The sequence below is a fragment of the Balaenoptera physalus genome (assembly GCF_965194825.1).
Source record: "Balaenoptera physalus genome assembly, chromosome: 2".
Taxonomy (NCBI): Eukaryota; Metazoa; Chordata; class Mammalia; order Artiodactyla; family Balaenopteridae; genus Balaenoptera; species Balaenoptera physalus.
The window spans coordinates 45,547,638-45,572,370 of NC_138883.1; the positions used below are offsets into that span (position 1 = coordinate 45,547,638).

Below are 24,733 nucleotides of genomic sequence, written 5' to 3' on the forward strand. Positions count from 1 at the left end.
GTTTGGTGGGCTCTGTACTTAGTACAAAGATGAGTGAGGCCTGGTCCCTACTAGGAAAAAGTTCACTATCTTGGGTGGTGGAGGATTTATGGAGTTAGATGAGAAAGGCCATATTAGTCGGAACCCAGAGGACCTTGCCAACATCAACTATTTATAAATTAAGTATTTGTTTTTCCTGTTGTGTAGTGTTGTTGCTGACCTCTGAAGTGTTACCTGAATGTTACCAAATGCAGCTAAGCTTTCCTATTTATATTTCACATAGCCGGCTATGATGAGGACAGAAACCCAGTGATGAGCTAGGATTTTTATGGCTGTAGCTATGATGGACCACACTATTGATCAATCAACATTTTAAGCATATTTTATTCTCCACCATCCTGAGCTCTCTCAGTTTGGTATACAGGATCTGTCCAAACTTGGACTTGACAGCCAGAAAAATTCTGACTTGGCACTTAAGCTGCCTTAAGAATTTAACAAAATGAATGCCAGGTGAGAGCACTACCTTTTTAGGAAACACCTAGAAAACATTAATAGTCCTTGCTCGGCTCTGTGTAGTGCTGACTCAGGGTTCTTTTACTGTTAACACTTCATATCTGAAATTGCCAGTCTGGCCTTGGAGTGATCTGTTGTCCTGTGGGGCGGCTCTAACCCATGGAACTTTAGTCTTGCATGGTACCCACCCCAGTTTCCTTCCCAGCTTAATGGGGGAAGTCGATGTGGCAGGCAGGTCGTTCTCAGCCCTCCCCTGCGTCAGCAACGCTTGGAGGACTCACCAGTGCTGCTGGCCCGGGGACCACATTGAGGACTATGGCGGGCAAGAACTTGACAAATCAACTTTTTGTTATTCATCTTCAGAATGCCTATCAATATATATATATTCTGTTCTATATTTTGGCTGCTTTTTAGTACGTTCTAGAGTCTTGGCAAGGCTGTAACATACTTCATACTTTTTTTTTCTCAAAGAGTCTTTGAAAGAAAAGTATATCAAAGCAAAAAGCATGGAGTCTGATAGTCGTGGTTTTAAATCTCAACTTCACTGTTTCCTGTATAATGTTGGAAGTTAAATAACCACTTCGTTTCCCTGTGCACTAAATGGGAATTATAATGGATTCAACTCAGTCCTGTCATGAGGTTAAATGCGATAAAACCTATAAAGCTCTTAGCATAGGGTCTGAAACATAACAGGTACTTAAATTTTAGCTTTACTATTATTATTCTTACCTGTTTTTTCTAAGTATGTACATTTTAGAATCATGATCATTTTGTTAACCTTAATGTGGGAAAATAGACCCAGACATTTTTTAGTTTTCCCATTAAATTTCAATTTATTCAACACTGTTTTCATGTCCAGCTCAGCTGGTCAGCTGGAATAGTGTTAACCCCTAGCAGAGGCTAATTGTCCTTTTGGCTTCTGTGTGTAGAGGTTTGCCGCCGTCATAATGAGGATCCGAGAGCCCAGGACCACAGCCCTCATATTTAGCTCTGGGAAAATGGTCTGCACAGGAGCCAAAAGGTAAGAGAAGCCGTCCTCCCGCACTACCAGACAGATAATTCACTATGTAAAACAAGGAAGGGTGGCATTAAGGTTCTAAAACACATCGTAGAAGCAAAATACTTTGCTGAGGAGTTAAATTCATGAAGTGCCAAATTTGGGGTTAAAAACATTCAGCCTCATAATACGGACTTATATCCCACTTTACAGTCCCCCATAGTGAAGGGGGCTTCACTAGGCTATTACAACTTGTTTCTAAGGTATATTTAAAAAAAAAAAGTCTATAGTAGTGGTAAAGCCTGTTATAAACCTGGGAAAGTAGTTCTTGTGTATTTTCCTCATTGCAGGCAGAAGAATGGATAGAACATTTTAAAGGAGGGAAATTAGACATTTCTTGACCACTAGCTTGAGCATTCACTCAGGAGGCATCTCTTAAAGGCTTGTCTTTCCTGGATCTCATGCAGAGGTAGCCCTGTGCTGATGTAGATCCTTTCACCATAGAACTAGTGGGAGAGCTGCTCTTCCCTCTAAGTGTTGGAGGACGAGTAGGAAATTATCCTCCTGAAAGATAGTACCAATTTCTCCGTGCTCGAGAGATGCACCTCGTGTTCATTTTCTCTGGTAAACAGTGGGTGTTAATATTGTATTTTATATTTGCCAGATTGATCGGCAAAAAGTTGTTTTAATCACATTTCTTTTGATTTAGTAGTGAGACTAACTTTTCGTAAGCATATAAACTACCTACTGTATCTTTTGCCCGATATTCTATGGAGATATTTGTCTTTTGGTATTTAAGTATTTTCACCATTTTATACCATAAATACTTCTCCCATATTAATGTTAGTGGTATTTTATGGGTTTTTTTCAATGCAATTTAATTCTCTGTGTGTATGGTTAGTCTATCCAGCTTTTTTCTTTATGGTTTCAGTGCTTGGCTTCATGCTTAGGAAGGCGTTCTCCACACACAACATGATATAAGTATTGACCTCCATATATTTTTCTGGTTTTTTTCAGGTCCTGCTTTGTATTGAAGAAAGGAGGTTAATGTTTTGACTCATCTAGAACTTTCTCTGGATGATGGAAATGTTCTGTATCTGTGCTGTCCAATGTGGTAGCCTTTAGTCACATGTGGCTTTTGAGCACTTGAAATAAGCTAATACCACAGAGGAACTAAACTTTTAATTTAATTTTAATTAATTTAAATTTAAATAGCCACATGTAGCTAGTGGCCACCATATTGGGCAGAGCAGCTCTAGAATTTTACTTCAATATAATAAGATAATTTTTTTCAAATGCCCAGTCAGTGTCCCAGTACATTTATAGAAGAATCTATTTTACTGTATTTCTCCTCCACCTGTTTTCACATGTTAAGTTCTTTACCTGTGTCTGAGTAAGTTTCTGGGCTTTCTCTTCTGTTGATCTGTGTATCCTTTGACCTAGAAATCTCCATTTTTAAGTCATTTTTGGACAACTCGGCAAGATAACTACAAGGATGTTCATTTCAGCATTGTTTAAAACACGGGCAGAGGGAACAAATTTCTAGCAATACAGTTTTGAATAAATCATAAAATAAAATTATTTAGCCATGTATAGTATATTGAGTTGGAAGGATGTTAAGTTGGGGGAGGGGAGAACACACAGATTCATGAGTGTTTTTTTCCTATCTGAATTTATTTGGTTCCCAAAATCTGATAGTGAAAGGTTGGATGGTGAGTTCAGATTATAAGAGATATTTGTTATCCAAATCTATCTGGTTGTTGAGTTTTGGATAGAGAGTTGTGAAAGTTTGGTTAGTATAAGAGATATCAGAATTATCTCCAAAAATTTATCCAAACGTATTCTCTTTAGTTGTAATAATCAGTGTTTGCATAGTGCAGGATACCTGCCTTTGCACAGAAAAATGCAGAGGGGCCAAATTTATCAGTGGTAATTACCACTGGTGGTGAAATTTCAAGGTTCTCAACCTATTTTCTAGTGTTTGTACAAGAAAATGTATGTAGACTTTAACTGTTAGTTGTTTGAATGGGAATTTCTGTGTGATACAAGAAACTATAAGGCTATGCAAATTCTTGAAATTTGACCTTATAAATATTAGCACTATGGGAGATGTAATGGGTCATTTAAAGCAAAATGTGGTTTTTCAAAATGGAAACCACTTATTTCACTGCTATCTTGGGGACACGGCCTTGCTAGGGACTTTTCAGGAGTTGGTAATGGATGAGGAGAATCAACATGAAATGAGGTGATGTGAAAATGGCACAGTGTTGTGACAGATCTAGATTGGAAAGAGACTCTACCGCTTGCTCCCTTTTGTCCAGGCAAATAAGTTCAATCTGGCTTTTCTTTAATGTACTTCTGATTTTCAACTTAAAGATGGGGATAACGCATAAGAGAGGGTGGAATTCATAGGATTCACCCAGCAGGTGTTGCCCCTGTTTGGCAACCCCTGCTACTCAATGTTTTTATTTTGGTAGTGACCATTGAAAAGTATCTAATGAAAAATAAAGCCCCAAATCTCAGAATTTCACATTCTCTGCCATGGATTTAAGGGTGGAGTAGGACAAACATTTAGAAGAACATAGCCACACAGTTGGATGAATCTATTTCTTTCTCATATTGAGTATGAGTTGAATGACAATTGCGTGAGAAAGCCTGAGCAACATTGGGCAGATTTTGAGGTATTTTCATGGTTTTTTTTAAGTATATAATTTGTCCCATTAAGTTCCAAGTTCTGGCATCCTATCTGTGCCACTCAGTTGGCACGTAACTTACTTCCTCGTGTTGATTTTTTTTTTCTATGTATGTATGTGTCCTTATTTTTGTTACTGCTGTTCCCATCTAAATGGCACACACCTTTAGACCAGATGCATGATTCTAAAACCTTAGTGAGCATTACAATCACTGGTGGGCTTGTTAAGACATAGATTGCTGGGCCCCAACCCCAGAATGTCTGCATGTCTGAGGTGGGACCTGGGACTTTGCATTTCTAGCAACTTCTCAGGTGGTAATGCTGCTGCTGGCCTGAGGACACTTTTTGAGAACCAGTGGAATAGTTAATTTCACCTAATAGCACTTAAAACAAGTAAAAGAAAAAACTACCTTATATGTGAAAGATGGCAAATGAAGACAAAAATCTGTTTATGATTCAGTTCAACAACTGTACATTGTACCATACCCTTTCCTAGGTGCTAGGGACAAAAGTAGGGGAGGTAGGTCCTTCTCCTCAAAGTCTATAGCTTCCTAGTATACACTGAAAGATAAACATGGTACGTATGCTAAAAATACAATCAGGGAAGTGGGTGAATACAGCCCAGCTAGTTAGCGGTCGTAGTGATTAAGACATCTTTAATTACATTTGCCGTTCCCCAGCGAAGAGCAGTCTCGACTTGCAGCAAGAAAGTATGCTCGTGTGGTGCAGAAGCTGGGCTTTCCCGCCAGATTCCTCGATTTTAAAATTCAGAACATGGTTGGAAGCTGTGATGTGAGATTTCCTATTAGGCTGGAAGGTTTGGTGCTAACCCATCAGCAGTTCAGTAGGTATGATTGTTGCATAACTTAACTTTGAGTTTCCCAAGTTATTAAAGTTCTATTATGGGCTGCTTATATAATGTATTTTTCAGAGAAAATATAATTTTTTAAAAAACTATAATAAGTGAGAAGGTTAAGATGCTATACCTAAGTCCTCACTGGTTACCATGTGTGTCCAATCTTCTGAAATAGTGGTTCTCAAAACTAAATTGCAAAGTAATCACCTGGACAGCTTATCAACACACATTCCTGCCTGGGCTGTGGTATGCAGAGATTCTGCTTGAATTTGCAGCTCTAAGAAGCTCACAGGTGATGCCAGTGCTGCTGTCCAGAGGCCCACATCTTGAGACCCCCTGATGTATAGATTTCTAAACAAATCTGGCTGGGGGGCAGTGGCAGTGGCCGGAAGAGAAAGGGGTATGACATGGATTAGGTAAGTAGGAAGGGCCGACAGCTGGTGAGGGGAGAAAGGGCTGGAGAGGAGATGAAAAAAGAATGGCCCTAGCACGTTCTAGGAAGACAATCCTATCTAGTTTTCGTCCTGTTGAGTTTGTTCAAGGGTTTTCTTTTTCGGTGTGTAGCTGTAGCCCCCACTATGGTTTCTTCTTTCACGGATTCATATTCCTTTGGGAGTATCTCTAGCCTGCCTGGCTTCTTCAAATGTAACTTTCCATCTCAACAGCAAATGCTCCTCCTCCTCCTCCCTCAGCTGCTTCGGTGCTTCTCCCAGCCTGCCCAGGCCCTCAGAGAGCCGTGATGGAGGGTGACTGACAAACACCAAATGCCACCACCCCTTCGGATATACACTTGGGCCAGGGCACTCGAACTGCCTTAGAATCACAGATGCTCTTAAATGTTCATGATCTAGCTTGAACTGAAGTCCTTTCATTCTACTTTTCCTTCCCTTTGCCTTTGAGCAATCATTCTGTTTAATAGAGTAGAGAGGGATCATTTAGCTCTGCTTTCTCTAACATTTGTGAGCTGACATTTGTTAGCTCTCCTTTGAGACATGACCTAGACAGAAGTTAAAAATTGCCTTTTTCTTCCCCTAACTTTCCAAAAAAATTTGTTCATTCTGAGATTTAGCTTTTATGATCCTTTTCAGGCAATATTTATTTTCCCCTTGATTATATTTTCTTTTTTCCTCTGCATCAGTTTTTTTCAGCATAGGCTTATTAAGTGCCTATGAGGTACCCATTGAGTTCATTGGTAAGTCCCCCATGCAAGACATATTGCCTCTTTATCTGTCCTTTTCTTTCTTCAATCTTGGAATAACTCATAGATTCATAGTAAATCCTTCATTTTTAAGAGTCTCTCAACACATGCTCCATCTTATCTTTCAGATCTTCAACCTTGCACCTCCTGTCTATCTTTCTTTGAACCAACTTTTTCCGAGCATGGGAAAGATGTCTGCCTCAATTCTAGGGTACATGTCTATATTAGACTTAGCATTCCCCTTTCTGGACATTTAGGGCTCTAAAACGATGTGTGGAATTCCTCTCGGATTTCATTTCTTTTTCACCAAGATTGTCTTCTTTGTAGGTCAGATTTAAATCTGGAGTGGGAGTGCCCCTTGTCACTACTTCTACCTCTGAAAGATGAAATTGTCAGTAGGGCAAGATGAGAATTCATCAGATGCACTGCTTTTAGTCACTTGGGGTGGGTCCATCACTGTTTTTTCTTCCTCCTAAGCCAGTTTTATGATCTCATCCATCTTTTAAAAAAATTTGGTCAGGAAGCTTGCTTTGTACTCTTACAGATACCTCTTTCTAGTCTCATTCTTGCCTCCCCCAAATGCTCTCCATCCTTAGGTTATGGATTACAACTCCAATGTGTGTATTTGTGACATTGGGGCATTAAAACATCTCTTTCTCAGCAGGTTTGTGTCTTTAAAATGAGGACTTTCTTTAATTGCCTGTAGCCCTGTGGGGAACCATGGCAATGTATCACTTACAATGATCAGGTCAAGTTTGCCTTATGTTAAAACCTCAAGTTCATTTAATTCCCCTGATTCTACAAATATCTATATCAGCATCCGATAATACGAATGTCTCCCTTGTTTCTGGGCACCTTCTCCATCAATCTTTCTATGCCATAATTATTTTGTTTTCCTTGAGCATTTTTCTCCCTTCCATTCAATTTTTAAATGAAAGATATCTTAAATATTTCTTAAATGAGTAAAATCTGTGTAGCAGATGCTATGGTGACAGTGACAGTCAGTACAGCCATGGTCACTTGCCCTTATGGAACCACAGTCTAAAAGGGAAAACAGAAACCAAAGACAATAATGAAATGTAACTATGAAGGTGTAACTATGAAAGTGAACACCCCTTGGTGTGTTTTGGCACCATCAATCAGGATAATTAATGTAATGGGGGGGTGTTAAGGTCAAGGAAGACTTCTTAAGGGAAATGACATTTAAACTGAGACTTGAACAGTTGGGTTGGCCCAAGAGATTGGCAGCTGTTTGTTGTTCTTGATCTTCATGAAATGTTCTGCATCTCTAACCAAAACCTCTTTTTTTTTTCTGCCTCAACCTTCTTTTGAAATGAGATAGAGAGTAAATAAAATGAAGTAAATCTCTGATTGAGAGTTCATCATGCTGGTACCTTAAAACCATGGTTCTGAAAGCCAAAAGCAGTTCACCATGATTTACATACCAAAGACTTTTTCTTGATGTATGTATGTTATTTATTTTTTATTGAGGTATAGTTGATTTACAATATTATATGTTTCAGGTGTACAACATAGTGATTCAAAATTTTTATAGATTATACATTTAATGTTCCTATAAAATTTTGGCTATATTCCCTGTACTGTGTAATATATCCCTGTAGCTTATTTCTTTTATACATAGTAGTTTGTACCTCTTAATCCCCTGCCTCTATCTTGCCGCTCACCCCTTCTCTCTCCCCACTGGTAACCAATAGTTTGTTCTTTGTATCTGTGATTCTGTTTCTTTTTTGTTATATTCACTAGTTTGTTGTATTTTTTAGATTCCACATATGTGTTATCATACAGTATATGTCTTTCTCGGACTTATTTCACTTAGCATAATACCCTCCAAGTCCATCCATGTTGTTGCAAATGGCAAAATTTCATTCTTTTTTATGGCTGAGTAGTATTCTGCTGTGTACATATATCACATCTTCTTTATCCATTCATCTGTTGAGGGACACTTAGGTTGCTTTCATATCTTGGCTATTGTAAATAATGCTGCTGTGAACTTTGGGGTGCATATATCTTTTTGAATTAATGTTTTCATCTTCTTTGGATGTATATCCAGGAGTGGAATTGCCGAATTATATGGTAGTTCTATTTTTAGTTTTTTTGAGGAACTTTCATATTGTTTTCCACAGTGGCTGCACCAATTTCCATTCCCACCAACAGTGTACAAGGGTCCCCTTTTCACCACAACCTCACCAACATTTGTTATTTATAGACTTTTGGATGATAGCCATTTTGGTAAGTGTGAGGTGATAATCTCATTGTAGTTTCAATTTGCATTTCTCTGATGATTAGTGATGTTGAGCATCTTTTCATGTGCTGGTTGGCCATCTGCATGTCTTCTTTGGAAAAATTTCTATTCAGGTCTTCTGTACATTTTTTAACTGGGTTGTTTGTTTTTTGATATTGAGTTGTATGAGCTGTTTATATATTTTGGACATTAACCCCTTATCAGTCATATCATTTGCAAATATTTTCTCCCATTCAGTAGGTTGTCTTTTTGTTTTCTCAATGGTTACCTTTGCTGTGCAAAAACTTTTAAGTTTAATTAGGTCCCGTTTATTTCTGCTTTTGTTTCCTTCGTCTTAGGAGACAGATCCAAAGTAAATATTGCTATAATTTATCTCAGAGTGTTCCGCTTATGTTTTCTTCTGGAGTTTTACAGTTTCCAGTCTTACATTTAGATCTTTAATCCACTTTGAGTTTATTTTTGTATATAGTGTTAGAGAACGTTCTAATTTCATTCTTTACATGTAGCTTTCTGTTTTCCCAGCACAACTTGTTGAAGAGACAGTCTTTTCCCCATTGTATATTCTTGCCTCCTTTGTTGTAGATTAACTGACCATAAGTGCATGGGTTTATTTCTGGGCTTTCTATCCTGTTCCATTAATCTATATTTCTGTTTTTGTGCCAGTACCATACTGGTTTTTTAAAAAATTTATTTATTTATTATTTTTTTGGCTGTGTTGGGTCTTCGTTTCTGTGCGAGGGCTTTCTCCAGTTGCGGCAAGCGGGGGCCACTCTTCATCGCGGTGCTCTGGCCTCTCACTATCGTGGCCTCTCTTGTTGCAGAGCACAGGCTCCAGATGCGCAGGCTCAGTAGTTGTGGCTCGCGGGCCTAGTTGCTCTGTGGCATATGGGATCTTCCCAGACCAGGGCTCGAACCCATGTCCCCTGCATTGGCAGGCAGATTCTCAACCACTGCGTCACCAGGGAAGCCCTACCATACTGTTTTGAGGACTGTAGCTTTGCAGTATAGTCTGAAGACAGTGTGATAACTCCAGCTCTGTTCTTCTTTCTCAAGATTGCTTTGGCTATTCGGGGTCTTGTGTGTTTCCATATAAATTTTATAATTATTTGTTCTAGTTCTGTGAAATAATGCCATCGGTATTTTGATAGAGATTGCATTGAATCTGTAGATTTCTTTCAGTGGTATGGTCATTTTAACAATACTAATTCTTCCAATCCAAGAACACAAGGTATCATTCCATCTGTTTGTGTCATCTTCAATTTCTTTCATCAGTTTCTTATAGTTTTCCAACTACAGGCCTTTTACCTCCTTTATTAGATTTATTCTTAGGTATTTTATTCTTTTTTTTTTTTTTTCCCACACCACATGGCATGTGGGATCTTAGTTCCCCAACCAGAGATCGAACCCATGCCCCCTGCATTAGAAGCATGGAGCCTTAACCACTGGACAGCCAGGGAAGTCCCAATATTTTATTCTTTTTGATGCAATGGTAAATGGGATTGTTTTCTTAATTTCTCTTTCTAATAGTTCATTGTTAGTGTATAGAAATGCAACAAATTTCTGTATGTTAATTTTGCATCCTGAAACTTTACTGAATTCATTGATGAGCTCCAGTAGTTTTTGGTGGTGGCTTGACGATTTTCTATGTATAGTATCATGTCATCTGCAAACAGTGACAGTTTTACTTCTTCCTTTCCAATTTGGATTCCTTTTATTTATTTTTCTTATCTGATTACTGTGGCTAGAACTTCTAATACTATGTTGAATAAAAGTGGCGAGAAGGGGCATCCTTGTCTTGTCTTGATCCTGATCTTAGAGGAAATGCTTTCAGCTTTTCATCGTTGAATGTGATGTTAGATGTGAGCTTATCATACATTGTTAACATATTATGTTAAGGTATGTTCCCTCTCTACCCACTTTGTGGAGAGTTTCTATCATTAATGGATATTGAATTTTGTCAAAAGCTTTTTCTGCATAATTGAGATAATCATATGATTTTTATTCTTTAATTCTTTCATTTTTTTTCTTTCATTCTTTAATGTGGTTATCACAATTGATTAGCAGACAATGAACCATCCTTGCATTCTGGAATAAATCCCACTTGATCATGGTGTATTATCCTGTTAATGTATGTTGAGTTTGGTTTGCTAATGTTTTGTTGAAGATTTTTGCATCCATATTAATCAGTGATATTTTTCTGTAGTGTGTGTGTGTGTGTGTGTGTGTATGTGTATGATATCTTTGTCTGGGTTTAGCATCAGGGTGTTGCTGCTCTTGTAGAATGAGTTTGAAAGTGTTCCTTCCTCTGCAGTTTTTTGTAATAGTTTGAAAAGGATAGGTGTTAACTCTTCTCTAAATGTTTGGTAGTATTCACCTGTGAAGCCATCTGGTCCTGGACTTTTGTTTTTTGGGAGTTTTTTTAATGACTGATTCAATTTCATTACTGGTAATGCATCTGTTCATGTTTTCTAGATTCAGTCTTGAGACTGTACATTTCTAGGAATTTGTCCATTTGTCCATTTCTTCTAGGTTGTCCATTTTATTTGCATATAGTTGTTCATAGTAATCTCTTATGATCCTTTGTATTCCTATGGTGTCAGTTGTAACTTCTTTTTCATTTCTGATTTTATTGATATGGGCACCCTCTCTTTTTTTCTTGATGAGTCTGACTAAAGGTTTATCAATTTTGTTTAACCTTTCAAAGAACCAGCTCTTAGTTTCATTGATCTTTTCTACTGTTTCTTTACTCTCTATTTCATTTATTTCTGCTCTGATCTTTATGATTTCCTTTCTTCTACTAACTTTGGGTTTTTTGTTTGTTTGTTGGGGATTTTTTTGTTTTTGGGGGTGTTTTTTTTTTGTATTTTTTGTTTTGGGGGTATTTTTGTTTTTTGTTTTGTTTTTTGGCTGTGCTGCATGGCTTGTGGGATCTCAGTTCTCTGACCAGGGATTGAACCTGGGCCCTTGGCAGTGAAAGCATGGATTCCTAACCACTGGACCACCAGGAAATTTTCTAACTTTGTGTTTTGTTTGTTCTTTTTCTAGTTCCTTTAGGTGTGAGGTTAGGTTGTTTTGAGATTTTTCTTGTTTCCTGAGGTAGGCTTGTATTGCTATAAACTTCCCTCTTAGAACTGCTTTTGCTGCATCCCATAGATTTTGGATCATTGTGTTTTTATTTATCTTTAGGTATTTTTTTAAAAATTTCTTCTTTGATCCATTTGATTCAGTGATCCATTGGTTGATTAGTAGCCTGTTGTTTAGCCTCCACATGTTTGTGTTTTTGGCAGTTTTTTCCTTGTAATTTCTGGTCTGATAGCATTGTGGTCAGAAAAGATGTTTGATATGATTTCAATTTTTAAAAATTTACCAAGGTTTGTTTTGTGGCCTAGCAGTAATCTATCCTGGAGAATGTTCCATGTCCACTTGAAAATAATGTGTATCCTGCTTTTGTTTTTTTGTTTTTTAAATTTTATTTATTTATTTTCAGCTGTGTTGGGTCTTTGTTGCTGCATGCGGGCTTTCTCTAGTTGGCGGCGAGCGGGGGCTACTCTTCTTTGCGGTGCGCAGGCTTCTCATTGCAGTGGCTTCTCTCATTGTGGAGCACGGGCTCTAGGCACGTGGGCTTCAGTAGTTGCGGCACGCGGGCTCAGTAGTTGTGGCTCACGGGCTGTAGAGCACAGGCTCAGTAGTTGTGGCACACGAGCTTAGTTGCTTCGCAGCATGTGAGATCTTCCCGGACCAGTGATCGAACCCGTGTCCCCTGCATTGGCAGGTGGATTCTCAACCACTGCGCCACCGGGGAAGCCCTATCCTGCTTTTGGATACAATGTTCTATATATATCTATGAAGTCCATTTGATCTAATGGGTCATTTAAGGCCAGTGTTTCCTTGTTGATTTTCTGTCTTGATGATCTGCCTATTGATGTAAGCGGGGTGTTGAAGTCCCCTACTGTTATTGTGTTACTGTTGATTTCTCTCTTTTTGTCTGTTAGTATTTGCTTTATGTATTTAGGTGATCCTATGTTGGGTGCATATACATTTACAGTTGTTATATCTTTTTCTTGGATTGATCCCTTGATCATTATGTAATGCCCTTCTTTGTCTCTTGTAAGAGTCTTTGTGTTAAAGTCTATTTTGTATGATATAACAATTGCTACTCTAGCTTTCTTCTGATTCCATTTGTATAGAATATCTTTTTCCATCCTTCACTTTCAGTCTGTATGTGTCTCTAGATCTGAAGTGAGTCTTTTGTAGGCAACATATATACAAGTCTTGTTTTTGTATCCATTTAGCAACTCGTGTCTTTTTTTAAAAATAAATTTATTTATTTATTATTTTATTTTTGGCCGTGTTGGGTCTTCGTTGCTGCCCACGGGCTTTCTCTAGTTGTGGCGAGTGGGGGCTACCCTTTGTTGTGGTGTGCAGGCTTCTCATTGCGGTGGCTTCTCTTGTTGCAGAGCACGGGCTCTAGGCATGTGGGCTTCAGTAGTTGTGGCATGTGGGCTCAGTAGTTGTGGCTCATGGGCTGTAGAGCACAGGCTCAGTAGTTGTGGTACACAGGCTTAGTTGCTCCGTGGCATGTGGGATCTTACCAGACCAGGGCTTGAACCTGTGTCCCCTGCATTGGCAGGTGGATTCTTAACTACTGCACCACCAGGGAAGTCCAGCAACTCTGTGTCTTTTGATTGGAGCATTTAGTCCATTTACATTTAAAGTATTATTATTATTATTATTTTTAACATCTTTATTGGAGTATAATTGCTCTACAATGGTGTGTTAGTTTCTGCTTTAAAACAAAGTGAATCAGCCATACATATACATATATCCCCATAGCTCCTCCCTCTTGCATCTCCCTTTCACCCTCCCTATCCCACCCCTCTAGGTGGTCACAAAGCACTGAGCTGATCTCCCTGTGCTATGCGGCTGCTTCCCACTAGCTATCGGTTTTACATTTGGTAGTGTATATATGTCCATGCCATTCTCTCACTTTGTCCCATCTTACCTTTCCCCCTCCCCGTGTCCTCAAGTCCATTCTCTACATCTGCATCTTTATTCCTGTCCTGCCCCTAGGTTCTTCAGAACCTTTTTTTTTTTTTTTAGATTCCATATATATTTGTTAGCATACGGTATTTGTTTTTCTCTTTCTGACTTACTTCACTCTGTAAGACAGACTCTAGGTCCATCCACCTCACTACAAATAAGTCAATCTCGTTTCTTTTTATGGCTGAGTAATATTCCATTATATATATGTGCCACATCGTCTTTATCTATTCATCTGTTTCTGGACACTTAGGTTGCTTCCATGTCCAGGCTGTTGTAAATAGAGCTGCAGTGAACATTGTGGTGCATGACTCTTTTTGAATTATGGTTTTCTCAGGGTATATGCCCAGTAGTGGGATTGCTGGGTCGTATGGTAGTTCTATTTTTAGTTTTTTAAGGAACCTCCATACTGTTCTCCATAGTGGCTGTATCAATTTACATTCCCACCAACAGTGCAAGAGGGTTTCCTTTTCTCCATACCCTCTCCAGCATTTATTGTTTGTAGATTTTTTGATTATGGCCATTCTGACTGGTGTGAGGTGATACCTCATTGTAGTTTTGATTTGCATTTCTCTAATGATTAGTGATGTTGAGCATCCTTTCATGTGTTTGTTGGCAATCTGTATATCTTCTTTGGAGAAATGTCTATTTAGGTCTTCTGCCCATTTTGGGATTGGGTTGTTTGTTTTTTTGATATTGAGCTGCATGAGCTGCTTGTATATTTTGGAGATTAATCCTTTGTCAGTTGCTTCATTGGCAAATATTTTCTCCCATTCTGAGGGTTGTCTTTTTGTCTTGTTTATGGTTTCCTTTGCTGTGCAAAAGCTTTTAAGTTTCATTAGGTCCCATAAAGTAATTATTGATAAGTATGTTCTTATTGTCATTTTGTTAATTGCTTTGGGGTTGTTTTTGTAGGTCTTTTCTGTTCCTTCTTCCTTTTGTTCTCCTGTGATTTGATAACTATCCTTAGTGTTATGTTTGGATTCCTTTCTCTTTTTTGTGTGTATCTATTGATATTATAGATTTTTGGTTTGTGGTTACCATGAAGTTTATATATAGCAATACACACACACACATAATTATTTTAGGTTGTTGATCTCTTAAGTTCAAATGGATTTTAACAACCCTGAATTTTTACTCCCCTCCCCCCCATGATTACTGGTTTTGACATCATATTTTACATCTTTTTCTTTTGTGAATTCCTTAACTACTTATTGTGGATATAGATGATTTTACTACTTATGTCTTTTAACCTTCCTGCTAGCTTTGTACATGGTTAGTTTACTACCTTTACTGTATATTTGCCTTTACCAGGGGCTTTTTCCTTTTGTAATGTTCACATTTCTAGTTGTGGCCTTTTCTTTTTCACTTAGAGCAGTTCCTTTAACATTTCTTGTAAAGCTGGGTTGGTGGTACTGATCTCTTAGCTTTTGCTTGTCTGTAAAACTTTTGCTCTCTCCATCAAATCTGAATGACAGCCTTGCTGGGTAGAGTATTCTTGGTTGTAGCTTTTTCCCTTTAATCATTTTAAATACATTGTGCAACTCCCTTCTGGCCTGCAGAGTTTCTGCTGAAAAGTCAGCTGTGATAGCCTTATTGGAGTTCCCTTCTGTGTAACTTGTTGCTTTTCCCTTGCTGCTTTTAATATTCTCTTTATCTTTAATTTTTGCCATTTTAAAAAATATTTATTTATGTATTCATTTTGCTGCATCAGGTCTTAGTTGCAGCACACAGGATCTTCGTTGTGGCACGTGGAATCTTTTGTTGTGGTGCGTGGGCTTTTCTCTAGTTGTGGCATGTGGGCTCCAGAGTGCGTGGGCTCAGTAGTTGCAGCACATGGACACAGTAGTTGCGGCACAAGGCCTCTCTAGTTACAGTGTGTGGGCTTAGTTGCCCCAGAGCATGTGGAATCTTAGTTCCCTGGCCAGGGATTAAACCCACATCCCCTGTACTGGAAGGCAGATTCTTAACCACTGGACCACCAGGGAAGTCCCAGTTCTTGCCATTTTAATTACAGTGTGTCTTGGTGTGGTCCTCTTTGGGTTGATCCTGTTTGGAAGTCTCTGTGCTTCTTGAACCTAGATGTCTGTTTCCTTTCCCAGTCTAGGGAAGTTTACAGGTATTTACATACCAAAGACTTTTATTTTCTCTTTTCCCTTTTAGTGTCGTAAGATTTGGCTGGAAGATTAGATGGAAATATTTCTTCTGTGCCCCAGACTTCACTTTCTTGGCTCAAACCCTGTAGTTCCCATAGAAGTTTCCCAGGGCTCCAGCTACTATCATTGTGTCCCCAGTGTCCAGAAGTGGTTCGTGGGTAGAAGTCCTGACAGGCTTTCTGCAGTAAGATAGCGTGATGTCCCAGAAAGACATGTCCACCCATAATGACCTCCACATACTTCAGATAGGTAGCCTCACCACTGTGATACATCTTGCTGGTGCTAATAAGAAGTTTCACATCTGCTGTGGTATGGGTCTTATTCATTGCAGAATGGAATGGAGTTTTTCTATGTGACCTGGATTCACCCTTTAAGTGCAAAAATTCATGTGTATTTTATATAGTGCTCCATTTCTCAGCTTTCTTCATTTTCTTATATCTCCATTAGCCATTGTTTTGAGAATAGTTTTATTTAATCAACTTCTTCTTAACTATTGACTTCTTTTTTGTAAGCTCCTCAGGCCTTTCTAGGAATCTCTCCTCTTCTCTGTGGTAGAGTGTGGGGAAGCAGTTCTTAGCCCAATCATCCTTTGTTCCTCAGAGAAACCAGCTTACATTTAGTAGTAAATATGAGTGAGTTACTATGTATAGGAACAAATCCTGAATTTTTAAAACTTGGGATGGTTTAGTTTTCTTTCTTTATACAGCATCTGTCCAAAGACAAGTTACAGTGGTCTAGAAATTTTTTTAGGTTCTATCCACTAAAAATGTTAACTTTAGCAGTTTATAAATACATACAAAATGTGCTCATTATTGTGGAACTTGGAAAATTTGGAAAATGTGTTATGTATTTTTATTGATAGACTTTTTTTGACAGATGGAGAACATTTAACTAACAAGATCTTAAAACATTAGATCTGATGTCCTAAGTTACCTTGATCTATAGCTTAATTTCTAATTTTAATTTCATTTCCAAGTGAAATGACTTTCACTTGGAAAAATATTATGACCAAAAATGAATTCTATTCTTGACTGCCACAGAAATTACCTAGGCCACTCAAGACTGCTTTTATCAAGATGGTCAAAAGGTTTTTGGTAAAACAGCTTTTGAAAACTGCTTGTGGGTACTGGGTCTCGAATATTATGAGAAAGTAGTTGAATAGTGCTATTTTTAACTTTTTTCTTTTATATCTTAACAGTTATGAACCTGAACTGTTCCCTGGCCTTATTTACAGAATGGTAAAACCACGAATTGTGTTGCTTATCTTTGTATCTGGAAAAGTTGTGTTGACAGGTAAGTTCTAAGATTCTGACTTTCATAAAATTCAATAGCTATGTGTGTGCTTTGCTTTACCTTTTAAATAGCTTTGTTCACTATTATAAAGCAATTCTTGGTATTTTAGAATACCTGGGAGAAAAATGAAAAGTAGAAAGAAAGATGGCTTCATCCATTGGTCCCAATAGTCAAACAGTATAACTTTTTTCCATGTTTTTATGTCACTTTGATATGTATATTCATCTTTACATCCTGCCTTTTAACATTATAACATATGTAGCTTAACTCATTGTTACAAACTCTTAATGAAGGCTTTTAACCGCTGAACAGTGTTCCAACAGAAGGGTAAACAAATCTTTTTCTGCAAAGGGCTAAATACAAAATGTTTTAGGTTTTGTGGGCGGTAGAGTCTCTGTCACAACAACTGAACCCTGTCATTTTATTGTGAAAGTAGCCGTAGACATCACATAAAGGAAAAGGCTCTGAGGTGTGATTTTAATGTAATTCATTTAATTTACATATATCAAGTAATTTTCTTCCTCTTCTTCTTTTTTTTTTTTTCCCCCAACCATTTAAAATATAAAAATCACTCTTAGCTCACAGGCTGTACAAAAATCAGGCAGCAGACTAGGTTTGGCCAGCAGACCCAAGTTTCCCGACCTCCATTCTAACATCTTGTTGCATCAAACTTATTCTCCCATTGTCAGGTGTTTATATGTTGTTTCTTTGCTGCTTATAAATGACACAAAACTTTGGCTGTTTTTATGTGTGGGATCATTTTATTAGTGTAAATGCTCAGAAATGGAACTTTTGTTTAAGGATTGGACCGTTTTTAAGGTTCTTAGTACAAATTACTAAATTGTTTTAAAAATGGTTATATCAATACAATACAGTTCTCTTGTATCATATTTACATTCCTACCAGCAATGTCTCTTAAGTATCTTTTGCGAACCTCATCAGCATTCAAAACAAAAATGTACAAAAGAAAACTTTAACTACATAAGTGAAAGTGATCTCACTGCTTTAACCTCACTGGTACTCAGAACTAGAAATTGATCACTTTTCAACATATCCTGTAAATAGCATTTTATCTTTTGTAAGTAGTGTGTATATAACTTACTCCTTTCTTGTCTACTGAGTTTTTTTAAATGTCTTCATTGTTTTAATTTTTTAATTTTTAAAAATTTTATTGGAGTCTAGTTGATTTACAATGTTGTGTTAGTTTCAGATGTACAGCAAAGTGATTCAGTTATACATATACATATATTCATTCTTTTTCAGATTCTTTTCTCATATAGGATATCACAGAATATTGAGTAGAGTTCCTTGTGCTATACCTTGGTCCTTGTTGGTTATCTATCTTATGTATAGTAATGTGCATATGTTCATCCCAAGCTCCTGATTTATCCCTACCCCCCACATTTCCCCTTTGGTAACCATAAGTTTGTTTTTGATATCTGTAAGTCTGTTTCTGTTTTGTAAATAAGTTCATTTGTATCATTTTTGTAAAATTAGATTCTACATATGAGTGTTATATGATATTTATCCTTTTCTATCTGACTTACTTCACTTAGTATGATAATCTCTAGGTCCATCCATGTTGCTTCAAATGGCATTATTTCATTCTTTTTTATGGCCGCGTAATATTCCATTGTATTTGTGTACTACATCATCTTTATCCATTCCTCTGTCGATGGACATTTAGGTTGCTTCCGTGTCTTGGCTATTGTAAATAGTGCTGCAGTGAACATTGGGGGGATACATTATCTTTTTTAATTATGGTTTTCTCTGGATATATGCCCAGGAGTGGGATTGCTGGGTCATATGGTAGTTCTATTTTTAGTTTAAGGAACCTCCATACTGTTCTCCATAGTGGTTGTACCAATTTACATTCCCACCAACAGTGTATGAGGGCTCCCTTGTCTCCACACCCTCTCCAGCATTTATTGTTTGTAGACTTTGATGATGGCCATTCTGACCGGTGTGAGGTGATACTTCATTGTAGTTTTGATTTGCATTTCTCTGATAATTAGTGATGTTGAGCATCTTTTTATGTGCTTTTGGCCATCTGTATGTCTTCTTTGGAGAAATGTCTGTTTAGATCTTCTGCCCATTTTTTGATTGGGTTGTTTGTTTTTTTTTGACATAGAGCTGCATGAGCTGTTTGTATATTTTGGAGATTAATCCCTTGTCTGTCGCTTTGTTTGCAATATTTTCTCCCATTCTGTGGGTTGTCTTTTCGTTTTGTTTATGGTTTCCTTTGATGTGCAGAAGCTTTTAAGTTTAATTAGGTACCATTTGTTTATTTTTGTTTTTTTTTTTTTTTTTTAATTTATTTATTGATTGATTGATTGCTACGTTGGGTCTTCGTTTCTGTGCGAGGGCTTTCTCTAGTTGTGGCAAGTAGGGGCCACTCTTCATCGCGGTGCGCGGGCCTCTCACTGTCGTGGCCTCTCTTGTTGCGGAGCACAGGCTCCAGACGCGCAGGCTCAGTAGTTGTGGCTCACGGGCCTAGTCGCTCCGCGGCATGTGGGATCCTCCCAGACCAGGGCGCGAACCCGTGTTCCCTGCATTAGCAGGCAGACTCTCAACCACTGCGCCACCAGGGAAGCCCTTATTTTTGTTTTTATTTTCACTAAGGATTTGTATGAGTTCACCATAATATCAAAAGTAATTATTTGTGACTTTTTCCAGGTGACTTATTTTTACATAAAGGTTTTTAAAATTCTTGCAGTAAATGGTTGAGACTCTTTTCCATACCATTCTACTGAAGTTTACTATTTTTGCCTTATTTTGTCTGACTTTTTCCACATTTTAGTCTCCTGCACCAGGATGAATACCAAGTTTATATGGCAAGAGCCAAATTGATTATACCCCACCCCCAAACAGCTAGCTAGACATCTTAAAACTACATGTTCTCCTCATTATTAATTTGTGATGACTCCTTTTGACCTTAATTTTTATTTATGGGTCTGTTCTCCAGTCCTGCCTTTGCTCCAGAAATACACTATGATAATCCTATTATATTTATACTATATTGTGGTTATAAATGTGCTTTAATTCTAGTGGTCTCTATATCTGATAGGGCCAGTTTCCCCTCTTTATTCCCCTCTTTATATCCCCAGTTTACTTCTCTTTTATTAGCTCCTCTCAAATATTTATTCTTCCAAATAAACTTTAAAATTTTATAACATCTTGCCCCATCTAAAACCAATTGAGATTTCTGCATTAGCTGAATTAATTTGAGAAACTTTCTATCACTCAGCATCCAAAAGCATGGAGTATCTGTTGTTAAGTCTTCTTTTAGAACGCTCAGTAAGTTTTATAGTTTTCTTTTCTCTAAAAAATAACTAATGTGTCTTCAAAGTGGGGAAAGCCTGTTCAGAATTCAAGAGCCTTTTGAATACAGCAAAGCTGCAGTTCCTCAGATGCCACCAATGTAGTGTCTGGAATAATTAAGACCTCCTAGTGACTGACATAAAGTTTCCCTCTATACGTTCTGAAGGAAGGGGAAGAAGTCTGCAAAATAAATGGAATAGAATAGATATTGGAGGCAAATATAGGCCCTACTCAAGGGAATAAACTTCAAGACCTTTGGAAGGATGCTTTCATCTATGTGCTATGTATTATTATGAACTGTCTTATTAAAAGTGCAAATTGCCAAGTACAGGCTAAGTTCCTATTACAGGTACACCAGAACAAGTTTCTTTAAATATCCTTAATTCAGACCAACTTTCTTACCCCAAATTAAAAGGAGAAAAAAAAAACTTTCATGTGCACATTTGCTAGAAGTTTCAAATCACAAAAGTAAAGGATTGTCAACACACAGTCCTGAAGACCATACAGTATACTTCTCTTAAAATTTGTTAATGCGTTCAGCCCAAAAAACAGGCAAAGCTAAATTTCTTCACTCTTGTAAGACATAGATCATCACGTTTGTGGAGAGGCGGAAAGAGATGTATTAATTGAAATCCAAATTTCTGCTTATACGTATTGTGAAGTAAAAGCTAGCCAATGTCTTACTACTGAAATATGAGTAATTACCATCTACTGAGATTTTTTTCCCTGTTTATGCCATATTGTCTTAAAGTACTTTACCTAGAACAACATGGCTTAGGTTGCTTTTGCTCCAAACCTAGAGACAAATGCTCCTTATTCCTTATCCTTAGTTACCTAGACTCTTTTCACCTGCAAGGGGGTTAAAAACTCAAGGACCTAATTTTGGGTGTACACCTGGGGAAAGGGACCAAAGAGGCCTCCTTTTAGCCTTGACTCTAGAACTTCAGCTGGGGATGGTCGTGTAGAGCATCCAGTGGAGTCCTAGAGGCTCCCATGGTCTAGTCCAACATGGCAAGACTCTGCAGAGCTGTTTTAAAATCAAGGTCCCAACAAGGGTAAGTAACTTTTGCCTAGAAAGTGTTAGAGTATTGAAATTACAAACACACTTTGAATTTCACTGTATTAAATAGTGGATCCCAGCTCTCCCCTAGGTAGAAGCTGTAGAACACCAATGCACATAGAACAAATGGGTGGCAATTTGAAACTTTTGTATCACATGCCGTTTGCAGGGTCTTTGAAAATAATTTATCCTTGTAAAATTGTCTTGTTCCCTTGAGGTGCCAAAGCTGCAGCCACCATGTCTAAGGCTACATCTGAATGAATGGTTAAGTGAGCTGAGGCTCTACTATCCTACTTTGTCATGGTCCCAGACAGCAAACAGCTAAGGAACCTGGGTCAAGCTTAACACTGCTTTTCCAGGTCTGTGGTGCTTTTCTATGGCTAATGTGACATTTAGGACCAATGCTTTTTCTCAAACCATGGTAAAATGAATAGTATAGCTAGGATCTGCTGCAACAATATACAATGAACAGCAAATACGTCAACTTTCACTTCTAAGATGAGACGTAATAGAGTTAAGATATGTTGGGCACTCATGTGCCAGGCACTATAAGTAAGGGCTTTTTTTTTTTAAATTAATTAATTAATTTATTTTTGGCTGTGTTGGGTCTTCGTTTCTGTGCGAGGGCTTTCTCTAGTTGGGGCGAGCGGGGGCCACTCTTCATTGCGGTGCGCAGGCCTCTCACTATCGCGGCCTCTGTTGTTGCGGAGAACAGGCTCCAGACGCTCAGGCGCAGTAGTTGTGGCTCACGGGCCCAGTTGCTCCGCGGCATGTGGGATCTTCCCAGACCAGGGCTCGAACCCGTGTCCCCTGCATTGGCAGGCAGATTCTCAACCACTGCGCCACCAGGGAAGCCCTAAGTAAGGGCTTTTATGTGGGTTCTGGTTAACTCTGTGAGGCTGTACTTAATATCTCAGTCTCCTCACCTGTAAAATGAGAACAATGGAGAGATCAAGTAACCTTAACAATGTCAAACAGCTATACGTGCTGCACATGCCTGGCCTCAGAGCCCACCATCTTCTCGTACTCACCCTGTCCCCCGGCTCTTTAGATATCTGTGAAAACACCTGTGTGGTCTTTGGGCACCTTCCTCCTAATCCTCCTTGTCAGCTAAGGAATGATAAATACTCTCTTAGTGGTGAGAGGCAGCAGGTGTGTCGGCTAAGAGGCTGAGCTCTGGAAGCCAATTGTCTAGTTTGAATCCAAGCTTTACCGTTTATTGGCTGTGTTGACCTTGGGTGAGTTTGTTCTCCACCTTGATTTCCACATATGTAAAAGACGGGTGCCCATAGAAACTACCTGCTAAGTGTTATGAGGAGGCAGAAGAACAAGGCCTGGCGTACAGTAAACATGGGTGTAAACGTTAGCAGTTATTACCTCCCACTCTTCTTCTTTTTTCCCTAGCATTCAAAAAGATGAAATTTTGCTCTCATGCCTTGCCCAGATGATAGGTTTATGAAGTTTAAAGAGGCTTTAGAAAAATACTTCACGCACTTATTTCCTTCCAGCATAAAGGACGAAGAAGCTGGGTCTTTGTTACCAAGGGTCACTCTCAATCAGTTAGATGTCAGTGATTCTTGGGAATGAGTACATCAGAGGGCAGCATACAAATGGCAAGACTTAATAGTGAGTGGGCCAGAGACAGAACAGGTTATTCCCGTCAATCATTACTGGGAATCCATCACTAATAGTGACTTAGTATATACTGTAAAATGTATACCTTGAGTGATTAAATGCTGGGTTTTTTTGCAATTTGTAAGATTTTCACTTTCATGCACACGCGTATGCTGTCACTTGGAAAAATAAGATGTGTAGTTGTGACTTGGTATAAGAATAGTATTGTAAAATCCAGGTAGTATTGGAAAGTGATATTTGGGCTGGCTAAGGGGTAGGGGTGAGCTTACAAACCTTATCGATGGGTGATAGATATTTAAGAAACTTTGGGTGCCTGCCAGGTACATATTACTGTTTTAGGTGCTGAGGATGCCAAAGCAAATATAACATACCCCTCATCTGGCAAAAATCCTGCCCTGGTGGAGGAGACAAATTACATGATACTGGTTCTCACAGAACCAAATGATAAGCCATGTGTACATGGGCCAACCATCCCAGCATCCCTAATCCTGAAGTACATTCTTCTAGGACAATAAAAATGGCTTAGATCTTGTTAAATGTTATGGTTTGCAAAGGACTTTTTGCAAAAACTTGCTCATGTAACCCTTATAGTAACCTTGTGAGAAGGCTGTTGTCCTTATTTATAGGTAAGGAAATGGAAACTCAGAAGTTAAACAATCTGCCTGTGATTTCAAACCTAGTTAGTTGTAGACCTTGCATTTGAGCCCATATGGTTTGATCTCAAGCCAGTCCTTTCTCCAATGCACCAGCCACAGAATTTCTGCCTCATTTGCCACAGTTAGGAATGGTGTTTATCTCCCAAAGTGGTGGTCATCATTACTTGAAGGAAAGGACTGGTAGGTTTTGCTTAAAAGACAAGGGTCATATATATAATCGGAGTCTGGTGCTACAGATTGGGATGTTTGATTATAGATTGATTATTAATAGGACTATGGGGACAATTTAGGTTTCCTCAAAATTTTTATGCCAATACTGTAGTGAGGAAATATTTCACTAAATTGACCAAATCCCCTCATTGGGATTTACAATTCCTGGCAATGTTTATTTGATGACTTTTGGTGTAAAGGAAGGAACACTGGATACATGAGGTCTTCCCTCACAGCTGATACTCATGATTCAGGGGAACTTCAACTACTTGGGCCTCGTTTTCCCACACAGGAAATAAAAAAATTGTACTAGATAATTTCCCTAAAGCCCTTTTGTGTCTAAAGTTGTTTTTCTATGATATGAAATAATGATCACTCTCAACGTCCATTCCCTCTTGGGTGATGGGTGTTTTCTACTCTCTAGGGGATGCCAGAATGCTATACTCTTTTGGGCTTGAATGTAATGCTCTTAGGTGTGATTTTTTTTTAAGTGTTACGAAAAAATCCCGGAGTACATGGTTACCCAAAATGCTGGACCTAGATACTCTGTTACTCAATTAAATATAAAAAGAACCTTAGTTTAGGGGAGGGGAGCATTGGGTGAATGTGTGTGTGTTTGCTATACCTATTATACTTCACTGTCTCCCAATTAAAGTTGTTCTGTTCAAATGTATCCAGAAGCTGAAGTCCATCAAACCAGAGGCAGAGAGTCTTTTTATAGTAGTGTTTTACTTAACTGCTTCCCCAACTCACTTTGGTTTCTACAAAACCAATCTCTTTAGAAACTAAAATTTTAGTGCTATAATTAAAATTTGCTGAGACTTTAAGGGATTTTTCCTACCTCAGAGGTACAGAGTTTCTGTT

General features: G+C 38.3%; 1 protein-coding gene across 1 annotated transcript in view; it reads left to right on the top strand.

Annotated features, from left to right (window-relative positions):
• TBPL2 (TATA-box binding protein like 2) overlaps nucleotides 1-24,733 on the top strand; it is a 39,892-nt gene that overhangs the window by 10,963 nt on the left and 4,196 nt on the right. Inside the window, exons 5-7 of the mRNA XM_082450523.1 lie at nucleotides 1,422-1,513; nucleotides 4,862-5,029; nucleotides 16,893-16,987. Of these exons, the coding sequence (XP_082306649.1) occupies nucleotides 1,422-1,513; nucleotides 4,862-5,029; nucleotides 16,893-16,987 (355 nt within the window). The remainder of the gene's footprint in view (nucleotides 1-1,421; nucleotides 1,514-4,861; nucleotides 5,030-16,892; nucleotides 16,988-24,733) is intronic.